The sequence below is a fragment of the Psammomys obesus genome, unplaced genomic scaffold (genome assembly GCF_907164565.1).
Source record: "Psammomys obesus unplaced genomic scaffold, mPsaObe1.curated_primary_1811, whole genome shotgun sequence".
NCBI classification, from domain to species: domain Eukaryota; kingdom Metazoa; phylum Chordata; class Mammalia; order Rodentia; family Muridae; genus Psammomys; species Psammomys obesus.
Window position 1 is genome coordinate 5,239,961 of NW_026596040.1, and position 26,050 is coordinate 5,266,010.

General features: G+C 42.0%; 1 protein-coding gene across 1 annotated transcript in view; it reads left to right on the forward strand.

Annotated features, from left to right (window-relative positions):
- Positions 1–26,050, forward strand: part of Stk32a (serine/threonine kinase 32A) — a 118,843-nt gene that overhangs the window by 67,608 nt on the left and 25,185 nt on the right. Inside the window, exon 6 of the mRNA XM_055622918.1 lies at positions 23,118–23,155. Coding sequence (XP_055478893.1) covers positions 23,118–23,155 — 38 coding nt within the window. The remainder of the gene's footprint in view (positions 1–23,117; positions 23,156–26,050) is intronic.

The window sequence follows — 26,050 nt, forward strand, 5'->3', positions numbered from 1 at the left end:
GGGGGGGGGGGGGGGGGGGGGGGGGGGGGGGGGGGGGGGGGGGGGAGCGCCGGTGATAGAACTTGCTGCTAGACCTTATTGCGCTGGACCCAGGATAATCTCAGGACCTGTAGAATGACCACAGTCCCAGATCCTGAGCTATAGTTTGTTTGCTAGGAGCGGCAGGTAGCACTGGAGTTCCGGCACTGTGAAGCCGCTGTGTGCCTCTTTATCCTTCCACTCCACTGCGGCAGGGTTATGGCGGCGTTTGGGGGAGTGCCCGAAAGGATTGAGTTTTCTCAGCCCCGATCTCGGGTTGGGGTACAGACAATGTGGTCTGTGGCAGATTCTGCTGGATGCCTCCTGCCTCCTCCGAAGAGGGAGTAGGGATTTTGAGCTGGGCGCGCAGCTGAGATCTGTGCGCGGCAGGAGCTCAATTGTGATGGCGGCAGGTACCCACCGAGGTCGGAGAGACCTTCCAGGGAAAGACTGGGTGATCGGTGACCAGTCTGGCAACTTTCCTTCCCCGTTGGGTTTTTTTGCGACTGGGACTCCCAGCCTCAGGCACCCATGTGCCCACCAATCAGCTTGGGAAACTGATCGGGACAAGCAGGCTTGCAGCACCAGCCCAGAGACCCAAAGCCTGTGTTAGCCAGGTTCTCTTCCGGGTTCTGGCTGGGCAGCCGAGAGTGGACCCGACTGCTTCCCACGCCGTGGGAGCCTCCCCTCACCTGGGAAACACGATCGATCGCTGTTGTTTTAGGGCCCAGAGTTCAGTCTCCTGGCCGCTGCTCGGAGTGTGTTGTCCTGCTTCTCAGACACGGTATTCTCCTGGTGCCGCCATCTTGGCTCCCCCCCAGGATTTTTCAATATATAGACATAAATTAATATCTGTGTGTGTGTGTGTGTGTGTACACAAAATATTGAGCTAAGTTTTATCAGTTTTGGAAGCTTTTCCCCACACAGTTGATAGTGACACAGAGTTGGACAATAACTTTAATTAATTAATTAATTAACTAACTTATTTTTGGTTTTTAGAGACAGGTCTCTCTCTGTGCTGCCTTGTCTGGACTTGCCTTATAGACTCGAACTCACAGAGATCTGCCTGCCTCTGCCTCCCCGAGTGCTGGGAGTAAGGGCATCCACCACCACAACCAGCTCAATAACTTTATTTTTGATTTATATAATTAGACAAGTTTTTTTTTATTAGTCAAGAAATTAAAACACTTTCTTCATATTGAAAACTGGCCTTAGTTTTCCAAGTGTGGCAGATCCTACTTTAATACATACCCTCTTATTTATATTAAACCAGTAAGTGAAGGTTTTAAAATGTAAACCAAGTGATTATTTTCTTCTATTAAAAATTAGAGAGCCCAAATTTATTATAATTCCAGTGAAAAGAGCACTGTTTGATTAGAATGCCATAATCTCTCCAGTGAATAATCTGATGGAAACTAATTATTGTTGGCCAAAAAGGAATTGGTATTCATTCTCCTGTCACATGTTGAAGAAGACTCAATTATGAATTCAGACTACAGAGATGAACTGTATAAGACAGTTAACAGTAAATCATCTTAGATTAGATGGCTGATTGTGATTTCCTTCTAGTAAAAATAACCTCCTTGTAATGAAGTTATAACTCATTGTTTCCAAATTCCTATAGGAATGAGATTTTAAAAATCCTATTAGGCAATTCATATAAATAATCACAGCACAACAGAGAAAATTTTGAACTTTTTTCTCCCATTGAAAATGGAAATATTGAACAGGGACTAATAGAAAAGTTTTGATTACCAAGAAGAACACGAAAGTGTGTTTCATTTATTAACCTTGTCTGCTTTGTTACAGTGAGAGGGGCAGAGGGAGCAGTAAGTGCAGCCAGAATCATTCTGAAGCAAGATACAAATAAGAATTAATTCTCACGTATCAACCCTTCAGCCTAATGTGGCTAATTTTTGTTTTGTTTTGGTTTGGGTTTTGGTTTATCGAGATAGGGGTTCTCTGTGTAACAGAGCCCTGGCTATCCTGGACCAGGCTGGCCTCAAAATCACAAAGATCCACCTGCCTCTGCCTCCCGAGTGCTGGGATTAAAGGTGTGTACCAGTACTGCCCAACTAAAGTATCGACTTTTAAGAACTGCCTATCATCCTTCTCAGTAGCAGTACCTTGACAACAAAAACCTTAGGAGCAACAATTTTAGCCTAAATATTTCTGCAAACCTTCTAAGTGTGTGCTTACCAGACAATGCTGCAGAGCTGAGGCTCTAGTGGTGAGCGAGGTGAACTCTCTGTTGAGGCATCAATAACAGTTGACCATGAAACGATGGTTCAGTAGGCACATCAACACAAATAAGAAAGGCTTTTAAATTTGGGAGCATGCATTATAAAGATCATAACCTATTGTGAGTCTTTCACAGCAATCCAGCTGTGGTTGGGCACATACAAATGATCACTCATCCTCAGTAACATCTTCCCAGTGGCCGTGGTTATGCTTCTAATAACACCTTCTGGGCCCTGATGTTATTCACAGACTGCTTTCCCTCACTCATAAATGAAACCCCGTATGGGTAGAGAAGGTTTTACCCATGTTTAATCACCAACATTCAGTACAGTAACCAAAGTAGATGGTCACTGGATAATTTAGCATAAACATGAATGAGGACAGCATCTCATGTGACTCTTGGATGGTTATACAAGGTAAATTTACAATGGATGGTTTGCAAGAGCAAATCTTCATTTGATGCACAAATTCCTATTGGACAGAAGAAGAGCTTCTGTGATGCCTTTGTTTGATAACATTTATAAGAAATGAACCTTTGATTTAACCCACAGTTATTACCTCCCACTGGCTTGGAATGTAGGCATAGCACAACTCAAGTTTCTCCAAAGCTGCCATCTTATTGGCCAGAACTGGATTCTCTTTCAAGATTAGGCCAGAAGAGTTCAGACCAGAAGTAGAATTCATTCCCCTTGAAGCTGCAGAATTTATGGCAGCTTGCTTTGTCAAGAGCACCAAGACAACAGATTAGCGGTTCTCAACCACTGTGACCCTTTAATGCAGTTACTCATGTTGTGGTGACTCCAACCATAAAATCATTTTCATTACTACTTCAGAATTGTAATTTTGTTACTGTTATGAATGATAATGTGAATATCTGTGTTTTCCTGTGCTCTTAGCTGACCGCTGTGAAAGGGTTGTTCAATGACCAAAGGGGCTGTGACCTACTGGACGAGAACCAGTGCTCTAGAGTGGACTGACCAGCAGGACAGCATTTATGCCATTTAATAACATATAATATTCTATCACATAAACCCAATAGTCCCAGCAATCCAATACGATGCTTGTTAGAAACAAGTGATGGAGCTTGTTTACACCATCAGTTTGTGAATAACTCAAGCACATAAACAAGAGGTAGAAATTGGGGGAGGGGATTCTCCCTAATGTCAATTTGCCACATGGCAATAAATTTCCCGAACATCAATTCAGTTGTGAACCCAGATCGTACCTGTTTTTAGTGAAGGTTATTAGTGTACCGCAGGCAGAGAGCTAGGCAGGAAGGTCCTCTTTGCATCTATTTAACACACACGGTACTATCTTAGCAGTCATACTTTATTTTCTTGAGGTGATAATTCAAAGGGAAAAATGAGATCTTTCTGGTGCTAATCATTCAAGTGACAGATGATCCCCTAATGAATGAACATGCCAACCCAGTGACTTGACAGCTCAGCTTTGACGCCTTTAGCAATGAGTCACCTGGTGGGAGGCTCTTCCCACTCCTGAATGTGTTTACTTCTATTAACCCGCCAGCCCTTTTACCCAATTAATGTATACTACTAAGTACATAAAAGTCATTGCCTTAATGACTTAACAAGAGTTAATTATTACACACATAACCAAGACCTCGCCCTGTGCGACTAAGCTGTACACAGTGCCCCACTTGACAATCAACAAAACCATGCCAGGCTTAGTAACTTGGCCAGGTATGACTACACTATGGGATGCTGAGGCCAAACGCAAGGTTACCTAACTAAAGGCCCTGGCTGAGCAGAGAGGGGTAGTGCTCTTGCCCTACTCCTGGGAAGCTGTCTTTAATCCCCAGCATTGAAACAAACAAAAATAAACCACCAAAACGCGCCTGCTCTAAACATCCGTTTCCTTTGTTTCCCTGTGGAAACCACTGACACACACCCTCCAGGTTCCATGACCTGTGTTGATGTGTATTATTATGCGTTACTTTGTCTTCTTCCTGGCCTAGTCTGATTTCCTTTCTTGTGATAAACTCCATGACCGAAACAAACTCAGGGAGGGTGAGGTTCATTTCCTCTTGGAACACTCGGGTCAGCTCGCCATCACTGCAGAAACTCAGGGCAGAAACCCAAGGCCTGATTCTGCAGGTAGACGCTGAAGTGGAGACCATGGAGGAGCGCCACTTACAGCTCTGCTCCTTCTGTCCTATGCAGCCTGCGTTTTATCTTACTCATTAAATAGTGCACTTGATTTTTTTTAAACTTTTTTTCTTGATTCCTTGTGAATTTCACATCCTGAACCACAATTCCGCTCATCTCCCCTTCCCTTTATGTCGGTCCCTTGCTCTTGCATCCTACCCTTCAAAATAAAGTAAAATATGATAGAATATAAAAAAAAAAAACTTGTCATGGAAGCTGTATTGTGTCACAGCGTTTCACACAATATACCTTTTTGCCCATACATCTTTACTTGCAAGTGTTCATTGCAGTGAGTCATTGGTCTGTTTGGCGGCTTCTGTTGCATCGTCAAAACTGGATCCTCACTTGGACCTCCTCTTCAATATCCTGTTGTTGTCCTATGTCATGGAGATCTGGAAGCAGGATCTGCAGGACTGGCTCTTTCCCATGCTCCAGCAGATCATAGATGGGGTAGATGTCGGGTGGGTAAATTCAAAGCCTTGTATCTAGGCCTGGGATGCAAATGAATTGGTCAGCCTTCCAGTTCACCTGTGCACACTCCACCAGGCTGAGCTCTCCAGCACTGTGCCAGCTAGCTCACCCAGTGCCACAGCCAGCAAGGATCAGGAGCCATTCAGATGGGCCCTGTTCAGACATGACTTGTGGCTTTATTAAAAGAGGCCATTTGGTGAAGTCTTTCAGAGACCCTCTGTGATAGGCTCCTCTCCTGTTCCCTTTTTTCTCCCTCTTCCGGTGTTCGTCTCATTTGTCTTTCTGCATGAAGATTGATCATCTTACCCAGAGTCCTCCTTATTAGCTTCTTTAGGTGTACAAATTTTAGTATGTTTATCCTATATTATATGTCTAATATCCACTTATAAGTGAGTACATACCATGTGTGTCTTTCTGCTTCTGGGATACCTCACTCAGGATGATCTTTTCTAGAGCCCACCATTTGCCTGAAAATTTCATGATTTCCTTGTTTTTAATTGCTGAGTAGTTTTCCATTGTGTAAATGTACCACAATTTCTGTATCCATTCCTCTACTGACAGGCATCTGGGTTGTTTCCAGCTTCTGGCTATTACAAATAAAGCTGCTATGAATATGGTTGAGCAAATGTCCTTGTTTCCTCAGCAGGGTATCAAAACATATGCTAAGATGCATAGCCAAACTTTGGACAGAGTGCAGGCAATCTTATGAAAGAAAGGCGAGATAGAAAGACATGGATGGGACAGGAGCTCCACAAAGGGAGCAACAGACCCAAAAAATCTGGGCACAGAGGTCTTTTCTGAAACAGATACTCCAAACAAGGACCATGCATAGAGATAACTTAGAACCCCTGAACAGAAGTAGCCCAAAGCAGCTCAGTATCCAAGAGGGTTCCCCAATAATAGGGCCAGGGACCATCTCTGACATGAGCTCATGGGCTGGCTCTTGGATCACCTCTGCCTGACGGGGGAGCGGCCCTGCCAGGCCACAGAGGAAGACAAAGAAGCCAGTCCTGATGAGACCTGATAGACTATAGTCAGATGGAAGGGGAGCAAGACCTCCCTTATTATTGGACTGGGGGAGGGGCACAGGAGAAGAAAAGGGAGGGAGGGTGGGATTGGGAGGGAAGGGGGAAGGGGGCTACAGCTGGGATACAAGGTGAATAAACTGCAATTAATAAAATAAAAGAAAAAAGAAAAGAAAAAAAGAGGCCATTTGGATGCAGGCAGACAGACAGACAGACGCACACATGCATGCCACATGTACACGTCACACATATACACACAATGGCCACAGGATGGAAGATTTTTGACCTATGCCTATAAACCAAAGAACAGTACATTTCCTGTATACCAGCAGATGTTAGAAGAGGCAAGAGAGGATTGTCTCCGTGGAAGTGGGATCTGCAGACACTTTTACTTCAGACTACATGTGTTTTCTCTACCCATGAGACGGTAACTTCCTGCAGCCAAGCACAGGGATGAAGCAAACACCTGTAGTTCTCTGTGCGGCTCGGATCTACTTTTTCTCACTTTCATGTTTCAGGTTTGGTGAAATATATCAGCTGTCTACAGTATTTTTATCTGCTTCCTATGGTTGAAGGTGTTTTGTTTGACTTTTACATATCTCTAAAGGAAGGTTTTGTTTTGTTTTGTTGTTTTCTCATTTACCACAACAGTATGTTCAGTGTGAGAAAATTACGCACCTAAAAGTAATTGTAGATGACGTTATTACTCTTAGTGTGTGTTTTCTGCTTGAGGCCTGCCTTTCTTGCTTTCAATATATTGCCAATATTTGTTGCTTATTGCATTGAAATATTAGATTTGGGTTTCAGGCCAATGTCTTCTATGGAGTGCTAAAGAAAAGGCCCCTCCTCTTGGTCTTCTTAAATCTTATCTTCAGCAGAGCAGGAGGCCTTGCAAATGCTCTCTTTGCTAACTGCTGTAGCAGGGGGCCTACTTGAGCTCAGGAAACAAAGCGCTGAGCAGTAATAAGGGTATTATGTTGCTGTGGTCTGTTCAGCACCTGCTCCCGTGCTAGCAAATAATGAATGAGCATGAATTACACACTGTGAAAACAGGTCAGTCTGCCCTCTTGGCATATCAGACAATAGCAAAGGGCCTTTAAAATGCCTTGCCTACCTGGGAAGACCCACCTTAAAAAGGCAAGAAAATGCTTATTTACAGGTTAATATTTAACTAAACTGGGCTCCTCTTTTAATGATTTCAGTAAGCTTAAGAGTTTTATCAATAGGTAATCTACAAGCTGCATTAAATAAAATTTTACTTAGGCTAGCATACACAAAACACAAACTTCACTGTTGTAGGCTTAATCATTTAATGCTAAAGATTATTGCTTGCTTATGCATATGTCAGGCTCTGAGTAGAATTTGAGAGTGGAGAAAGCTTCTTCCTCCTTCCCATCCTCCTTCCTCTACCCCTCCTTCCTCCTTCTCCTCCTCCTTTTCTTCTTCTTCTTCTTCTTCTTCTTCTTCTTCTTCTTCTTCTTCTTCTTCTTCTTCTTCTTCTTCCTTTCTTAAAGATTACAGCTAATGAGATAACACAATCAACAAATACCTAAATACTTAGGGAAGTGTGTTAGTTACAGATTGAGTTCCGTGCTTTATAGCAAATCAATATTTGAGCAGGCACATTTCTGGAAGTTAGGGCTGCTTCGACACTGTGCTCACAGATGACCTCAACAAGCTAACAGCATTGGTGGCAGGGCTAGACAGTCAAACAATCGAAACAGGGGTGTTTGTTATGTCCTGGTTCATAGCAGAGGGTATGTGAAGGTAGGAATAGGGCAGTGAGTGTGGGCAGAGGCTAGATAATGAGCACATGCAAACAAGCATGCTGGCATAGCCAGGCATCCAGTTTGTGCTTAGGAAAAAGGCAGAGCAAGCAGGAAAAGGCATGCACATGAACTTGGCTTTCACTCTTACAGTGTGTGGTGAGTAAGTAAAGGTGGGGGTGATTAGAAAGGTCTCCATTGGCTATTCTCATAAAGTGAGAAAGAACCTATGAGTTAACCCACTCATCTTCTTACCCTGAAAACACAAGGAGAGACATATGTTCCACAGAGTTCAACTAGCAAATGCATTATACTTTAAGAACCTCAGCACCTCACCTCTACCACACAGAGTGACAGTGATCTTAGGTAGCTTGTAAAACAGATGAGCATGACGGGACATCGCTGAACGTTGTCATGCATTATATAAGGGATTTGGAGGATAATATATACAGAAGAATATTTCATGTAGTCATATATTTTGGTTTTTCCAAAACAGAATTTCTTCATGTAGCCCTGGATATCCTGGAACTAGCTTTGTAGACTAAGCTAGCCTCGAACTCAGAGATCTGCCTGCCTCTGCCTCCTGAGTGCTGGGATTAAAGGCATGAGCCCCACCACCTGGTTCAGACTGAAGTCTATAGAAGAGCTTAGCCTGTGTTGCCAGGTGTAACAGTGAGACTTGTCACCATTATGATGTCACAGCGGTTGAATGGTTGAATGAACATTGGAAATACCTATTCATGTCTGCATTCTCAGTTTGTCCTCAGTATCTCGTGACCTAGCTCTTCCTATGCTGGGCACTTGCTAATTATTTGTTCAGTGTTTTGTGAAATTTCACTGAACAGTTACTTTGTGTCCGGTTCTGTAAGTAAGTGACTTACTTGCATCATTTAATTAAATCATCACTTTACGAAGCAGAGACCGCTGTCCTCATTACACATGGAGAGTAGAGCCTAAGAATTCTATTACTTACAAGAGTTCAGGGCTCAAGTGATAAAAAGTTTAAGCTCACATTGCTTCAAGTAATAAAATAAATGAACTATCCTATAAAACTAGAAAGTTCAGATGTAAACTTACCTTCAGGTTACTCATTTAGCAATGCACTAGCAGCATGGAGCGACCAGCCTCTCTCTCTTGTCTTCCCTTTCTGTGGCCTCTCCATCCTCAGCTTGCTCTTCTGTGTAATGCTAAGAAGGGTCTTGTACTCCATCCTCGGCCCTCTGAATCCAGGAACCATGTTCCTTCTAACAGCTTCTGCCAGAACACCAACAGGGCTTTTTTTCTAGCCTCCCACCACTGGCCCCCGACTCTGTGACTCAAATTGGGTCACCGGTCCCTCCCTGATCTGGCAACTGGAGTCATGGGTTGAGACATTTCTTAGCTTGTGCGTGGAGTCAGCGTAGAGTAAGTGCTCAAAGCACATGGGGTTGAGTCTGTTTAAATAGACAACTGAAAACCACAGTCACTATACAGTGACTATTAAGAAAGTGAGGAATGCATATGAGAAAGACGATCACAGTTGCCCACAGTTCCAGAACTAGGATGTTGCAGTTTTGGGATTTGAACCTGGGTCATCTGACTACAAAGCCCATATTTCTTTCTTTTTTGTGTGTGTGTGTTCAATCTTTATTTTTTATATTAATTTTTATTTTTTATATTAATCACAGGTTATTTACTTTGTATCCCAGCCATAGCCCCCTTCCTCATTCCTTCCCAATCCCCCCTCCCTCATCTCCTCCCAGCCCCTTTTCCAAGTCCACTGCTAGGGGAGATCTTCCTCCCCTTCCGTCTGACTCTAGCTTATCAGGTATCTTCAGGACTGGCTGCCATGTCGTCCCCTGTGGCCTAGAAAGGCTGCTCCTCCCTTGGTGGGGTGGGTAAAGGAGCCAGTCATTAAGTTCATATCAGAAATAGTTCCTGTTCCCCTTACTAGGGAAACCCACTTGGATACTGAGCTACCATGGGCTACATCTGAGCTGGGGTTCTAGGTTATATTCATACATGGTCCCTGGTTGGAGAAACAGTCTCATAGAAGACCCCTGTGTCCTGATATATTTTGTCCCTGTCAAAGCCCATATTTCTACTTGTACTTCAAGTGAAGCTGGAAACCCCTAGGTCTGGATTTAACATTTGTTGCTGACAATATTGCCGTCATGTTACACTACGTATTAATATATGTATATATATATAATTTTGTACTCCATGAATATACTAGCAATACATATACATATGCTTGCTATATAGTTACATATGTGTATATTTTTATTTTATATATGTATATGCATATACACATATATCCAAACATTATGTGACATAGTAAAACCTGTATAGGGCCTGAGTTATGCTGTTCCATCATCTTGTCACAAATACATGAAGGGATTTTTACTCCAGTCAGGTGGACATAATGAACAGGCAAAGGGCTGCTTCTGGAGTTAGAATCCCAGTGCTTTTCAGAACCCGAGGCTTGCAGAGTGGCTTTTAATCTCAGAGACTTGGCTCTTGAGAAGTACAGGCCTATAGCTACAGCTGTCAATGCCAGACACTTATAGCTCTAGGTACACAACTCAAAAGTGTACTGTGATTTCAAAACCAGAAGCTTGTAGCTCTGTGCCTTCAGGAATAAAGGCTTAGGGTCCCGGGCTTCAAAGCCAGCTAGCAGGTGTAGGGACCCAAGTGAAGGCTTACTGCTCTGTTCATGGACTTACAGTGGCCCAGGAATAGCCAACATCATTATAGTTTCCAAGGTCTCAATGGCAGGTCCTAAGCTCTTAGCCTTTGAAACTCTTGTGGAGGCTGGATTTGCAGTTCTTATCGAGTTCCTCGTAGCCTCTCACCCCTGCAGGCTCCACTGTCTGCAGCCTCTTACTCTCTAAAGCCTTTGCTTGCTCTGGAATTCCTCAGCTGTGTCTTAGCTGCCGAATGTTCGGAAAGCTTAGTGCCCTAGCAGTTTCCAGGTTTATAGCCCTTAGGTCTTGCTCAAGCTGCCTTATAACCGTTGCTATTATGTAGGTACTAGAAGCCTGAAGATTTCCTCAGGTCAACAATTAAAAATTAAAAAAAAAAAAAGCCAAGCACTGTGGCATGTGCATGTAATCACAGCACTTGGGGAGGTAGAGGCAGGAGGATCTCTGAGTTCAAGGACAGACTGATGTACAAAGTGAGTCCAAGGCTACACAGAGAAGCCCTGTCTTGAAAAACAAAAACAAAAACTACAAAAAAAGAAAAATTAAAAAAAAAAATCACTCTAGGCAGGTTTTATTGTCACCTAGTATCACAGCACAAGGAGGCCATCAGCGCATTGGCCAGCTTTCCACTCTGACCTAAGAAGGCTTATGTAGTCAGATTGGAGGAGGGGCAGATGAGCACAGACCCCAGTTCTGAAGTATTGTCAACAGTTCATTCATCAGTCAGAGGCTTTGTGCTGAGTTAGTCTAGGTAGGGCTCCCTTCTTGGCTCAGGCAGAAATAGCAGCGAGACTGGAAGGAACATTGGAAATGACTGCAGGCAGGTTCATCTGGAGGTCACTGAGGGTGGTTGCGATCTGAGTGACATCTCCCAGAGATCTTGCGGCTGTCTGGGGCAGTAGTGACTGGAGAAGATATTGGAAGTCAGTGCATCCGCTGCAGTGTGGTTGGCCATGGTCACTCTGTAATCAGCACACTTGTGCTTTTCGGTGAGGAACAACAGAATTGGCACATTCACGTGGCCAATGATCTGTCTTCTGTGAGCTAACCTTACAACTGGATGCCATCCAGATGGCCCATGACGTGTGCAAGACTGAGTGGCCTTGGCTTATGTCAACTCCCTACCCCCAACCCTGCAACTCAGCTTCAGAGACAAGGCCCACCTGGGCAGAAGTGACTTTGAATTGATTTGATGCCTTTGTTCTGGTTCTGTATGAAAATGCTAATGAGAGAAAGATGGGGGAAGGCAGATTTCATTCTGACTTCCCAGATTGCAGCTCTCTGAATAAAGCACAGATTCAGTGTGAGTGAGTGTGTGAGTGAGTGTGTGTGTGTGTGTGTGTGTGTGTGTGTGTGTGTGTGTGTGTGTGATGGGCACTGTAAATGCTTACAGTTTCTGTGGTTCTTACTGCTGGAGTGGAATTTCCTCAGAAGGTTCAGGAAGTATTCAGAACAGCAAAGCTGCCATGATCACAAGACAGCTGATTGGGATACAAGGGGCATCGTGATTGACAGCTCTTTACTTAAGGCAGCTGGGCACAGAAGACGAGTCTGGAAGCTGTCCGTCAAGCAGTGTGTCACAACTTTAATAACTTAAAGGGAAAACATTACTGACTATTTACAACAAAGATTGGGTGTCTTTCTCAAGGAACTTTGTCTAATATCAGGTACTGCCACCAGTCAAGTACCTTTAGGCTGGGTCTTTCTTTGTCTATCTCAATACCAGTTATAACAATTGCTATAGTATGCTTGCCTGACTCTTCTAGATGCATCAAGTGCCAACTCCTGCCCCAGAAGAAATCCATCAGAGTATTGTACCTGTGTTCCCCCAACTAGTCTTTCCATTCTGTTCACTTCCTGAGCATGCGATTCTAGTCATTAAATATTTTCAAAGTCATATACTTACATAGAACACTTAAATACCCACTCTAAAAATCTATTAAACTAGCCTTATGTCCACTGAATCTTGCTAGAACTCTCTATAGTTCTTTCAGTGGTTACTGTATAAGAGGCTTTTTTGAAAAGACTTTACCAGAACCAATATATTTCATCTCCACAGAAACCCTTTGAGGTGAGTATCTCTATAGCCAGCCCTGTATTGCAGATGAGGAGACAGACAAGGGGAGATTTATTAACTTTCTAGAGTCAGCCATGACCAGGCTGGGGTAATCCTCAGTCCATTTGGCATCAGTGGCATTCTACAGTGCCTGCTTATGTAGAAACCTCTCTTCTTTCTTGGTAAGATAACCCCAGTTTGGTAACAAGGACCTAGGTGAGCATTCAATGCTTGGTCTAGGTCTATCACAATGATTATGTTCCCAATATCCCAAATTCAATGCAGATATGAGCCACTATGGCTAGTGACTTCTTCAGAAGAGAAGAAGAGGAGAAGGAAGGGGAAGAGGAGAAAGATTGGCTTCCCTAATAAAAGTGGAAAAGCCCAGTTAGTGCTGCTGGGTTCAGCTTCTTTCTGTCTGTCCTAGAGCAATAAGCAAGGTCTAAAGCTGGAGCAAACATCCTGAGATCAAAAACCAACAAATCAAAATGCTGATAAAACAGAATGGCAAGGCAGAATTCGAAGCTGTATTTTTGGTGACTGTGTGGGATCAGCAAGGGAACCTGGAGTGTTTTTCTACCTGATTTCTGTCTGCTCAGATCACCAGGAACATGCCAAGCACGCCTGTAGTCTAAAACCCATTAGGTTTGTTGTTGTTTGTTCCAAAAAAGGGGCGGGGAGGGCAGTGCAGCAGACACTGGGGACTAGGAATCAGAAAGTGTGAGAAGGGCTTCGGGAGGGTTGGGGCTGTGCTGGGCGCTTTGGTGAGTACTAAGTAATTGCCATATTCCTCAGAATTGGGTCTTGCCAGAAAATAGTACAGCAACGGAGACTTTTTAATCTAGCAACTGGGAGGAGAGGGTGGTCCAGCTCTTTCACTGGTAAAAACACAGCCACCATTCCACAGTCATCATTGTGGCTTGCCTGGTGCTTTTCTTTCATGCTCAGGCGTGAGGATACGATTGCAGGACTGTCTTCCTCTCTCCGTTCAGTGATCAAAAGAGGAGCACAGAAGCCCAGCTCATTACACAGGGACACATCCTAGCTGGTAGCAGTCAAAGCTGCTGTGTGTATTCTCGTGCTCCCTGCCTAAGCCAAAAAGGAAGGAAAAGCTTATTGTCACTTGCATCAAAAAAAGGTAAATAAATAAGAATAAAACCATGCAAACAAACAAATACACAAGCTCAGCAACAACAAAACCCAAGGCAACAATTAACATATGGCCTGATCCGCTGGTCCGAAGTTCAGCTTTGCTCACATAAGCAGTTTGCAGCAGTGCATGCCTCCTTGTTGCAGCATCTGCCCAAGCAGCTGCCTTCAGAGTTCGCTATCCCACAAGCAGCTCTGTCTGCCACCCCAGTTTTTTGATGTCTGTTTCTCTCTTCTTACCTGACTGCAGTTCTAACACTGCATGCACTCAAAACGGGGTCTGGATTTGCATAGTCAATGTTCCAATCCTGGCTCTACTCCACCCTTCAGTAGCTATGGGACCTCGACAATTTCCCAGTCTCTCCTGAATTCAGAATCACTATCTTTAAGGTCAAAATGACAATGCTGTTTACCGTCAGCTATTTGGTGGAGTAAGGGAGGAAGTAATTGAAATAATATGCGTGTAAAACACTTAGCATGATTTCAGGCAAATGATACATAATTGATACAGACATTTCATCATAACCCTGTATGCGTTATAGGACAGTAAAACAAAACAGCTCAGGGCACGGACCAGCTGGTTGTATTCTGTGACTTGTTTCCTAAACAACGTGTGTGCTTGACATACAAATCCTGCCATCTCCAGGCTCATGGAGTCACAGTCTGCTCTCGAAAGACAGATGTTTTTAGCTTTGTCTTCTGTTTAATTCTCTTGGCATCTGGACAGTTAATTTGCTTCATTTTCAAATGACAAGTTTATTTTTCCTTCTGCTAGAGAGGGTGCCTTCAGTTCTGGAACTGAAGCACAGCAAATTACTTTTTCTTTCTAAACGAATACTCTTCTCCATCACTTGATTGTTTCATACTGATTTGCTCCCTTTGATTCCCTCTTGTTGCTAGATGCCTTCCTGTCCCCAGGCTGGGGCATTTCTTTACTTTAACCCTATGGAGTTGAGGGTTCACTGTGGTCTCAGGGGCTGTGTGAGTTGGCCCAGGCTCTTGATGCTCTGTTGGCTGATGAGTTGCCACCAGAGTGGATCTGAATTGAAGGTTCTAGTGGTAACAAGTGAGTGTTGACTCATGCTAAGGCCCAAAGGAGAATCATCCTTGGGTAAGCATTGTTTCTAGAGATTGCAATGTTTTAAAATCTCATTATTGGGATGGTAGTGTGCTGACATACTTCTAAAGCTGGGGTGTCTGTATCCCCCAGTGCAGGGAATCTGTGTCTTCAGGGATGCATCTCATCTTCTTAGAGAACAATTATTCCTCTACAGTAAGAACACTTTCGAAAATCTTTTTTTTTTTTTTTTTTTTTTTTTTTTAAGAAATAGACTTAGATGAATAGATGGGGCTATTTTTCATTGTTAATGACAAAATATTTGTAGCTGGGTACTTATAAAGAAATGGCTTTTGTTTATCTTGTATCTGTAGGCACCGAAAGTCCAAACATCATAGCAGCAGGAAGCTCCTGTGGCTGAGGCCACCACAAAGGCAGGGAGTGGAAGGGTCACATGGTGACATAGGAAACTTCAGTACTAGCTAAGCATAGCCAGCTTTTCAATAAGCTCTGGCATTGCATCTCCACATCTGATCCTTAGCAATGCAACATAAACTAGAATATGTGTATGACTTACAAATGTACAATAGGAAATTACGACAAAAAAATTCTAGTTATTCTAGGCCAACTTGAGCCACACCCAATGCCTCTCTTACCTTAGGGGAAGTAATGAAGATGCTAAATATAAATCGGATTTACGCCAGTTTGGGGTAGTGGCTCCAGCTCTGCCAGGTCTGATAATCTGGATGAACAACGTCATTCCTTTTTCATCTGTCTGTCTAAATGAGGGTGCTGTCTCTAGCACAGAGCTGTTCTGAGGCATGGAAGATTCTGTTTATCAGATGCTTACTGCACAGCTGCCATGGCGGGGACAGCAACGACCACAGCTGGAAGCAGTATTATTGCTCATCCCCAAGCATCTCTTCTGTGTTGAAGTCAGGAACTGCTAATCAATCAGAGCGTTCATTCTCTCAGTCCGTGTTATTCTTCCTCATCAACACAGGCAGAAACTTCTGATTCTATTGGTCTTAAGGGAAACTAGCTACCATCCTCCTTAAAACAGATAAGCTAGTCATTGAATGAAAAAGTGTGTGATTTAAGTCCCTCCTCTGCCGTTTACAAACTTGGCAATTGTGAGAATATTAGTAGATTACTGGTTGGTGATCAGTTTTGCTTTGCTGATTTATTTCGGGGATGAACTAGGATCAAGAACTAACTTCTGGGGGAAGAGCAAGACTGGGCGAAGCACAAAAGATCAGGGCACAAAGACTTTGGAGGTCAGGCTGGCCTCTCCTTTGCATTCTGCACTTAAATGTAGCCATGAACTACAGTTCAAGCTTCAGTGGCAGCTGTGTCACAACACAAGCTTTCATCGTGGTTCATACTGGCCCTGGCAACACAGGACTGTGAAGAGGCTCTTCTCTGTTTCTTGACTTAATGTCTCTGTTAAGTCTCCAAACAATCTCCACTGAAGTTTAATCTGTTTTCCACAGAGGGTTCTTCAGCATCTGCTCCCTCCTGCCTTCTCCTCATTCTTCCATGGCTCAGGCAGTGGGGAGCTGGAAAAGCAGGGGTTCCTGGGATAGGTGTCTAATGTTGTGGCTTTTGTTTACTCTCGAGAGTCTTAAGCTAAATTGTCAGGAGCAACTGAGCAGAAATTCAGACTATAGGAGAGAGGGAAGATTTTGGGAAGAGTACATTGGTGGCATGATGGGAAACGATGGGCAAAGAAACTCAAGTTGTTTATGGCATGTGCAACGCCACTTTCATGGATTCTTAAAACTCCTATCCTCAAGTTCTCACCTTGATAATGAATAGATACTGTTTTCTTAGCATATAATGGATGTGTTTGTTGGAATGAAAATTACAAAATATTGTTAACCTCAAATAACCATTTGTATATAAAATGAATATCAAATACATACAACACATTTATTAAATATTGGAAATATTCGCTGTGGTATGGAGAGACTACAATTCCTTTATCCAAACCTCTGCTAATGGTTTTGTAATTCATCTTCCCTGGCACGAACAATAAGAGATGCCTGAGGTGAGCAGATGCAGCAGACAGTTGCTAAGACAAAGATTAAGTGCTGGCACTAGCCAGGCAGTGTGTAGATTTTAGTTCTTATTCTGGTTCCACTACAGGATTAGACCATATATGCAGATAAAGATAGGGGCAGGTATCTTAGAGAGCTTAAATTATAGGACTAAGAGCACAGGAGAAGTAAGGAAGAGAGCTGGATTGTAAGCTAAGCTTATAAAGTGAAATCTTAGAGCATAGTGTCTGGTCTGGGATGCAGTCTGGTTCAGGAAACTTTGTACTGTGCTTCCTGTTTCAGTATACATTGTATTTATAATTTCTTCTCTCATTTTGCCACCTTATGCTTTTACTATAACACTAATTTGGGGACCCCTAGTCTTACTGTGACTCTCCAAATCTTACACATTGCACACACAAATATTGTGTGTTATATATTTTTTAAAATATTAAAATAATATGTTATTTCCCCCCCCCTCAAGAACTTGAACATGGCCCAGGTTGAGGATGTGCTATACAACATAAGCAAAAACTGGAGTCAAACCAAACCTGTTGCCTCATCAGGAATTGTGGGATGCTGGGGGAGTTGATTTGCACTTAGATACAATGAGTTCCTTGTTTCCAATTCTCACACACCCTGTCTGGGATTTCAGGGAGAGCAACTCGACTCCAGGGAAGGTGCAGGGGAGGGATGTAATTAGCCTATTAAACTCTGCTAATGTCTTGTAAAGTCACTCAAGTGAGAATGGCAGATGTATCATTTCCACCTGGACTCAGCCACAGGGCACATTGGGTTTCTTCCTTGCTATTTATTATAATCCTTGAAGGTGGGAACAGCTGACTCAGTAATATGCTGCTTTTTTGTTTTCCATGCTTGTTTGTCTGTTTCATCAAAGCAAAATATAACAGAAGTTCCACAGAATGTATGTGTCCCTAGATTTTACTTTACCACTCTCTAAATTCAAAGCCCCTGTCTAAAGCTTTATGTTCCCACAGAGCTCACACTATCACCCTCACTGATGCATGCTCATGCACTTGCTGGAAGAGGTCAGGTGTGCAGTTGTCAGACAGTGAACGCAGCCTGACTGGCATCAGAAACGTATCAGGAGCTTTTGTGTTTCTGTTTCTCACTACAGAGTTTAAAGTACCAGGACTCACACATAATTTTTAATGGTAAACATTTACTTAAACGTGTTACTCTGTTATGGGCATTTTATGAGCCCCCCAGCATTAAACAAGACACACAAAAGTCTTTTCTTGGATAACTTACATCCTAATAGAAGGGAGAGAAGTAGTGAGCAGATCAACTGAGAAACAACTGTTGATGATGGTGTTTTACTAGCAGTACAACAGGTGGCATGGTTAGGATGGAGTGGGGGTGTGGATGCACCATGCTCTCCAGCCATGGAAGTGGACAGGGAGCAGGGCTGTGGGCATAAGGGATCCTCAGGAAAAGAGGGACAAGAAGGCCAGGGAGCTGAAGAAGCCTGGCACGTGGCGGAGTTTGTCCTGCACCAGAATGCCCCTGTATGTGCGAGGCAGCAGCAAATGGTGTCACACTCATTCTTGGTATGGTGGAAGCCAGTGAGAGCTCAGGCAGGGAAGGCACATGGACTGCAATTCTCCTTGTCGGGTGCTAAGAAGATAATGGATTTTCAGGAGGAAAAACAAAAAGGAACCACTGCAGTGTCTGATGGGTGGAGGATGTTGATTCTGTTACTAATTTATCTGTGGATGTTTAAAATGTGTAAGACATGAAACTTGATCATTCTAAGTGACGAAATGCAGTGAATACTTGAACATGGCTTAAACCATAGCCACTTGCATTTTCTGAGCTTTGACTTGAGCTAGAGCTCTGAATCCTTAAATGACAAGCCATCATTTTCTGTCTACTCTAGCCTACAGGAACCACTTTCATGTCCTTCATTTGTATGCATTTAACTGATATAAATACCCCATAAAGCTGGACTCATGCAATAATGGCTCTTTTGTGCCTGGCTTATTTCACTCAGCACAATGTCTTCTAGGCATTAATGTGTTCATTAATGCCATAGCATTTATAAGGATTGCATTCTTTTGAAGAGAACAGTACCCACTGTAAGTATGAGCTATATTTTGGTTTTTAATTCAGATATCAATAAACACCTGGGTTCTTTTTGCCTTTTTGCTATTGCGGATAGTAACACTGCCATGGAAACAGGCACACAAATCCATGTGCAAATTCCCATTCAAAACTTTGGAATGAACAACTAAGATATGAACTCACTGCATCATGTGTTATTTTCATACTTTATATTCTGGGAGATTCCCCTTGCTATTTCCAGTGATTCTATTCTAAAAGTAGATTTATCAGGGGTTACTAAGCAATTGGTATTAGGAGTTCAAAAAGAAAACCTAAGAGTTGGTTCAGTATTTTCTTTTTTAAATGGGAGAGCGGGAGAATGATAGGGCCAGATACTGCGGTAAGGAATTCTGGAATCATTTTGGTGTTGTGTGGATGAGGATTGCAGATAGACAGTGAAAGTTCTGTTTAAGAAATTTTGTATTTTTCTTGTATCTTCAACAAATGGCACCATCAGACAAACAATTTTATGTACTTATCTATAATTCTAGGGTAAGGCCTAGAAATGTGCTTCATATGCATTATAATTTGGCATATAAATAATGTTTAAAATCATGACTAAATGCAGTTATTTAGTGGGATGTAGTTCTCCATGGACTACATAAAGACTGATAGAGATATGAGCAAGAAGGGGCTAGCAAAGGAGGCTGAGGAGGGATTGCTGCCATAGAAGAAACCCAGTGAACTCTGAGTTTTTCTAATCCATGAAAACAAAGTATGCCACAAGGAAAGGAGTAATTACTCCCCAAGGACTGTCACGTAAGTAACCGTGTGATGATTGGATTTGGCACCGTGAGGGGAATCTACGTACCTGACAAGAGGAATTTGAAGGCCTTGAGGATACGGAAGTCTGGCTAGGGATCTGAGAAGTAGCAGCTGCTGTTCCCAATTCCACCCGTCACTGTTCAATTCAGAAGTGTCATCACTGAGAGAAAAAGAAAATATCGCAATGAGTGGAGGTGGCTTGGGGCGACTTGGTGGCTACATATGTCTGTAGAGGAAGAGGAGTTGCTGTGCAATGCAAGTGCATGTGAGGGAAAGTATGAAAGGGGAGAGGAAGAACTCCAAGGCCCACAGAAGGGCTGGCATGCGATAGGCAAGAGGAAGACAATCGTAAATCACAAGGTATGTGGGTCCGCAAGGTTCTCTGATGTTAATGAAGTGACAAGCTATGGTCACCTAGTGAGAGGAAGCAAGAGATAAGAGGTTTGAGGAATGATCAAAATGTGAAGAATCCTCCGAGTAGGCAAGTGTCACAGCATTGCCTGGCACACTGACACTTGGGTGTGGACACTCATTGTGTGCTGCGCTGGGCTCCTTCAGGAGAGCGCAGATGTGTCATTGTAGTCTCAAGAACCTTTGAGTCTTTTGAAGAAGGCTACTGCTCACATACGCCCTCCCAACAGTGCCCAAGATTGTTTGCATCCTAACAGCATCCATTGTTGGTTGCTGTTGTTTTCTTGATGACCCTTCCAACAGGGACTGTCCCTTGGAATGTCTGAGAGAACCCTCAATAGTTCTGGACAGACACAGAGTGTGATGGCTTATGTCTGAACTGTGGCAGAGAGTCCTCACTGCTCTGAGCTTGTGAGGGGAACCTCAAACATAATCCAGGTTCGTTGACTACTAAGTTAAACCACATTGCAGATAGCTATAAGTGAAATAACCATCCTAGGAAAAGTGGTTTCATATTCTGATTTACTTCAGGGTACTGTAGTGTTGCTGAAGCAAGAAAATAGAGCTAAAATTCAGAAGTAGAAAACTCAAACTTGTTCTAGCAAGAATTTTAACTCTCCAAATTTCTTTTCAGTTTCTTTCTTCTTGTACATGAATAAACCATTTTATCATACTGTAATTTTCTTTGTACTGACTTAGAAGTTACCTCATTATAGCTTTAAAAAACTGTGTAGTTAGAGCCTAAGCTTATGTAATTTATTTTAATACTTAAAAATCCACATTTTTATTAGATTTCCTCATATTCTTTCTTTGATGTTGTGATAAACATACCCTTTTCCCATCTCATACTTTTCTGGTCTAGTTCGTTCTGCATCTTCTTTCATCCTCCCCATCCCCAAGGGAACAAAATTTCATTTCTCTCCCTGTTTTCTGAGTACAGTGGCTTACCCAACTAGATAAATACCTGGAGAGGAAATAAGCATGAGATTAAAGTGAAAAATGCATAATCAGCCAATTATTCATCTCTCTGATTTCTCTGAATTATTCTCTAAGTTTCAAGGTAGGTTCTTGGAAACCCAGTGGACAAAAATATTAGAAAGTCAAAAAAAAAAAAAAATCAACCAGGATCAATCAGAATCAATCAAGGACTTAATAGTAAACTCCAAAATGTGAAATCTGTGGTGACTCATTTTTCCCATGAACCCTCATAAATACAAGCAAAGAGATATTGATATTGGTCTTACCATACCCAACCTTTTCCTTCCTGGGCCTCTTGATTTCCCAGAAAACTCTGATGTCAACTGGGTACAATCTGAAAATGGTGGAAAGTGGTTTAGCTCCATCTTCCGTCTACAGAGAGTTTTGGTGGTGTGCTGCAGCATCTGTCCTGTACTATTGGATTCACTTTCTGTGTGCCAGAATTTCCCTGAGTCTCTTTTAGGGACCACCACAGACTATGACTCATTGCTGTTCAAGAAACCGCCTCCAGCATCAAGGAGGTCATGAACATACGTGTGATGAAGAATAGCATACAAGTGCAGCACATGTGACAGGGGAGTCAAAACTGCACCCAGACATTTAGGCTAGCATTGGAAAGTCGTGGAAGGTTTCCTGCAGGAAGTGAGATCTCTGATGCCTGGTTGAATCTGCCATGTCTCAGTGGTGTAGCGAGCAAGAACTACAGCAATGAGCAGGCAAGGGTTTCCAGGGGTTATATACGGTAGTGGATCCTACATGTGTGCACATGGCTGGAGCACAGAACCGGATAATGCAATGGCTTCTATGACATGTGTGAGTTTGGAGTTGTAATCCTTTTAGCAAAGGGTTTGGAGGCAGTTCTGCAATATTACAAGAATGCTTTAGCCACAGAAACTTGCAATTTGAAGTCCTGTTACACTATCTTTTTAGTAAATTGTACCCTGTAGCATAGAAAAGAATACTGCCACAGAGAAATGTGATTCCTCTATAGATCATAAAAGGAAAATATCAGGATTCACAAGTTAATCCATGACACCTGAGTGCTGGATGTAAAATGTACTGACTTCTGTTTATAACCAAGTTTTTTAAAGCTCATTAATTTTGCCAAGAAAAGAGGATGTCCAGCTTTGGTCTGTTAAAAGCCAAGGTCACTTTTTATTCTGACAACATAAAAGCCACTTGACCAAGCTGATGTGTTCCCAAACCTGGTTCAGATTTTCTTTCCTAATGGCTTTTGTGAATGTAGGCTGAAGCATTTTAATGGTACATTAGGGAAGGGTAGTGAAAGTTTGAGCATAGAGAATGTGGGTTATTATAAACTACAGTGCCAGTCCCTGATTGAGAACTTCCCAGTGTAATCATTTCATGAGAACACTGAAAACACTGTTAGCCGCAGTATTCATATTTGTCATCTTTCATTGGAAAAGAGTGGTTTTTACTTCCTCTTCCCATCTTTTTTGTTTTACTTTTCATTTCTAATAACAAAGGTATATTTTAAAGATATACAATTTGAGGCTTTGATAAACACATAGTTATCAATGTTGAATTGACATGAAATTAGTTGAAATTGAAATAAGTATACATAATAAAATGAATATCACTATCAAACAAATTACCATTACCTTCTCATGCAATTACCCTTTTAGCTTTGAGTTGAGCATGTCAGAAATTGACCATTTTAGTAAATTTCTAAAATACAATGTAATGCATATTAATTATAGTTATCGTGTTATACACTAATGCATAAATTATTGCTCCTTTTTACTACCCCTACTCTAGCAATTAAGCAATTAAAGGCATTAAGCCATGTGTAAATGTGATTTCACAGGAAGACAATGGCTAATATTCCTCATTGTTACTTTATTCCATGTCAGTGTTCCATAAATCCCTCTGGGCCAATACTTTCCTGCTACAGCAAGGAAGGGTCTTTGTGAATGAGAGAAGCCCAGGTTCAGAGCCCCATTCTTCTATTTGTTGATCTGTGACCTTGAGCAAATCCTTAGTTTTCTAATCTACACAGTTGATGTTAGCTGTCTCAGGTTCTGTGATAATGGGATGAAATGCTAATACGATGTTTCAGCCCTAAATAGGCTCTACAGATCATCTTTGCTTTTTCCATATGGCAGTTTGTTTTATTATGAACATCTTTTCTTTATTTTCTTCTCTAGGGATATGAAACCTGACAATATTTTACTCGATGAACATGGTAAGTGAATGATTTTCTTTGTGATCACCTGTATGACAGGTACGACAGATATTCCCAACACATTGATTATGATTCATTTGAGGCATACACACATACTGTATGTAACCTTCATCTGTGTGTAGGAGAGACAAAATCAGGAAACTTTATAACAATCAAACAATCCAAAATAGACTCTTTTATATACTTTTTAAATTTATTACAGTTTATTCACTTTGTATCCCAGCTGTAGCCCCACCTTCATTTCCTCCCAATCCCACCCTCCCTTCCTCAACAATAACAAGACTCTTAAATAACATTGAATTGACATAATAAGAAAGTTACTCTTTACTCATTTTTTTCCCCAGTACTATGTCTCTTCCAGAAAACTATCTGGTTGTTTTAGTACTGGTTTTCCTTAATCTCTTTCAATGAAAGATAAAGCTGTTCCAAATGTAGAGCCTTTGTCAGGTAATAGGACTCACGAAGTAACTGAGAGGACTTCATGAATGGAGCCTTTCATAGTTTGCATTTTATGAAGGCAAACTCCTTCGGCATTTATATAGGAGATATCAAGGCTTATGTTCAATTTTTTTCAGATAAGAAAAGAAATAAGCTTAAAGAAAAATATAATGTAGGCAAAAATAGTATTATTGAATCCAGATTAAAAAAAATTCATAGAGGAAAATGGCAATAATCATGAAGGGGACCACGGATGACTAAAGTTCAAGAGCTCTGGTTAAATACAAGATTTTGCCAACATAATGAAACGTGCAAAGTCTCTTCTTAACATGTTTTAATTTTATGTGTGTAAGTTTCTTGCCTGCATACCTGTCTGTGCCCCGTGTGTGTACAGGCCAGAAGAAGACATAGTACCCCTGGAAATGGAGTTTCAGATTGCCGTGAACCCCATGAGGATGCATCAGTCAAAACTGGGTCCTCTGAAATACATAGACACTGAGTGTCTTAACCACTGAGACATTTCTTCTCAACATTTTCAAAAGTCTGTTTGGATGTGTTGGTACTACATCAGGGAATACTGTGTGGCACACAGCTTGCACAGCGTTAATGGGAGAGTGCTGTTCATGGCTATAAGTATTTCCAGGCTGGTGGCAACTTATTAAGGTAACTGAAAACCTGCACACAAATGACAAAGCAGTCTTATTTAAAGACAGTAGAGGATAGATACACTGCAAAGGAATGGTAGCCTACTGGAGCTAGAATGTCTAAAAGCCCCAGTTATCGTCTGAGGATTCTTTTTGTGGAGTTCAGGAGAAACAGTTGGTTGCTAGGAGTAGGGTCTTTCTGTTTTGCTTGATAGGCTTGAGTGATGTAAGCCTTTGTTTACTACAAATGTGCTTTCCCACAATGCATCTGATTTTAGTGACGTGCATGCCCAATTTTGCAAAGCATAAAATAGTGAACAGAGGGTTTTACCTGCAAGCTCACTCAGAGAATACAGTTAGTTGTCTTAATGTACACAAACCCCAAAGCCTGGGTTCTCAGCTGACATTGCCTGATTCAACAGTTGCTGTTTCATCCTTGTTCTGTGTTGGAAAACTTCTGCAAAGCAAACCTAAATCTGTGAAGACCCTTATTCATTCAACTTTGATAAGCAGGATTTACTATTAGAACAGAACCTCCAAGTACCATTTATTCTTTATTATTTATTTGCCTGCATGAATTGCCCCACCTAGGCTCAGAAAGCTAAGAAAAACCTTTGTGCATGGCCTCTGATCTCAAAGCACAAAGTCATTACTTATTTATGGACTGTCTGAAGGGATTTTTTCTCCCCACTTCCTTCCAATGTCTTATTTCTTTACCTTTATAGCTTCTGACATTTTGGAACACATTTCTGAACCTCAGAAATTTGAGCAATGCTGAGACTTAGCGTGAAGGTGACCTTCGTGGACACACCATCTCTTCCAGCCTTTTATGGGAGGCCTGGTCCTCCCATGCCTGATTTAAATACACTCTACAAATCTTCATAGCTGGGGAGAAGGGCAGCCCACACAAGTCACCCTTTTGTGATTTAGACAAAAAGCAATCCTGTGCCGCTTTGTAGAAAACATGACTGGCCAACAGAATCAGGTTTTGGTCCACTCCTTACCTTGCTTGAGAGACAGCTGCCCTTTGGCAGGAATTCCTGTCACTTCATCATTTGTAAAGGCTCTGAGTAGAGACTTTACCAATGGAAGCCTTTTCCATTCCAGTTTTAATCTTGGTTCTTAGGACATGCTTCATCATGTTTTTACTACATACGAACCTATTGTTTTTCATTTTATTTTATTTTATTTCTCCCCATTTTTTTTCTTGGAAAGTTGGTGATTATAGATTAGGAAGAAAATGGGTTAATCAACTAATCTTCGGGTTTAGCCCCACAGAGAGCCTAACCCCTGTGAAAGGCTGATTATAGAGCTGTTTATGGTATGAGGAGTAGAGCCAGATTGCTTTAAAACCCAATTCATTACTCACTAGCTCTCAGAATTTGGTCAAGTTGCCTTAACAGTTTCTGTGTCCTCAAGTATTTTGAAAAACAAGAATACTTACATCTTAGAGTTATTACAAGCATTTGACACAACACTTAGAAAATATGATACAATGTCAACCACTAAAAACAAACAAACAAACAAACTCTTAGAACCAAATGGGAGTGTGACTTCCATGAGATTATAGAGGCTTTCAGAGCTGGACAAGGACTGTACTGACGTGCTACGTGGCTTTGTGTAGAACAACCTCTAAAGTCCAGATTTCTGTGGGTAGAACATATGAATGTTAAGCACCTACTAGTCTTCCCCAGAGAATTACTTTGGCTTTCAAGATGTGCTGTACCAAAGAACCTTAGGTCATTTAACCTTAATCTACAGGTAACTTCACTTGAAATGGTCCATTCTGGCTTCTTTCAGTTACACAGTTGTC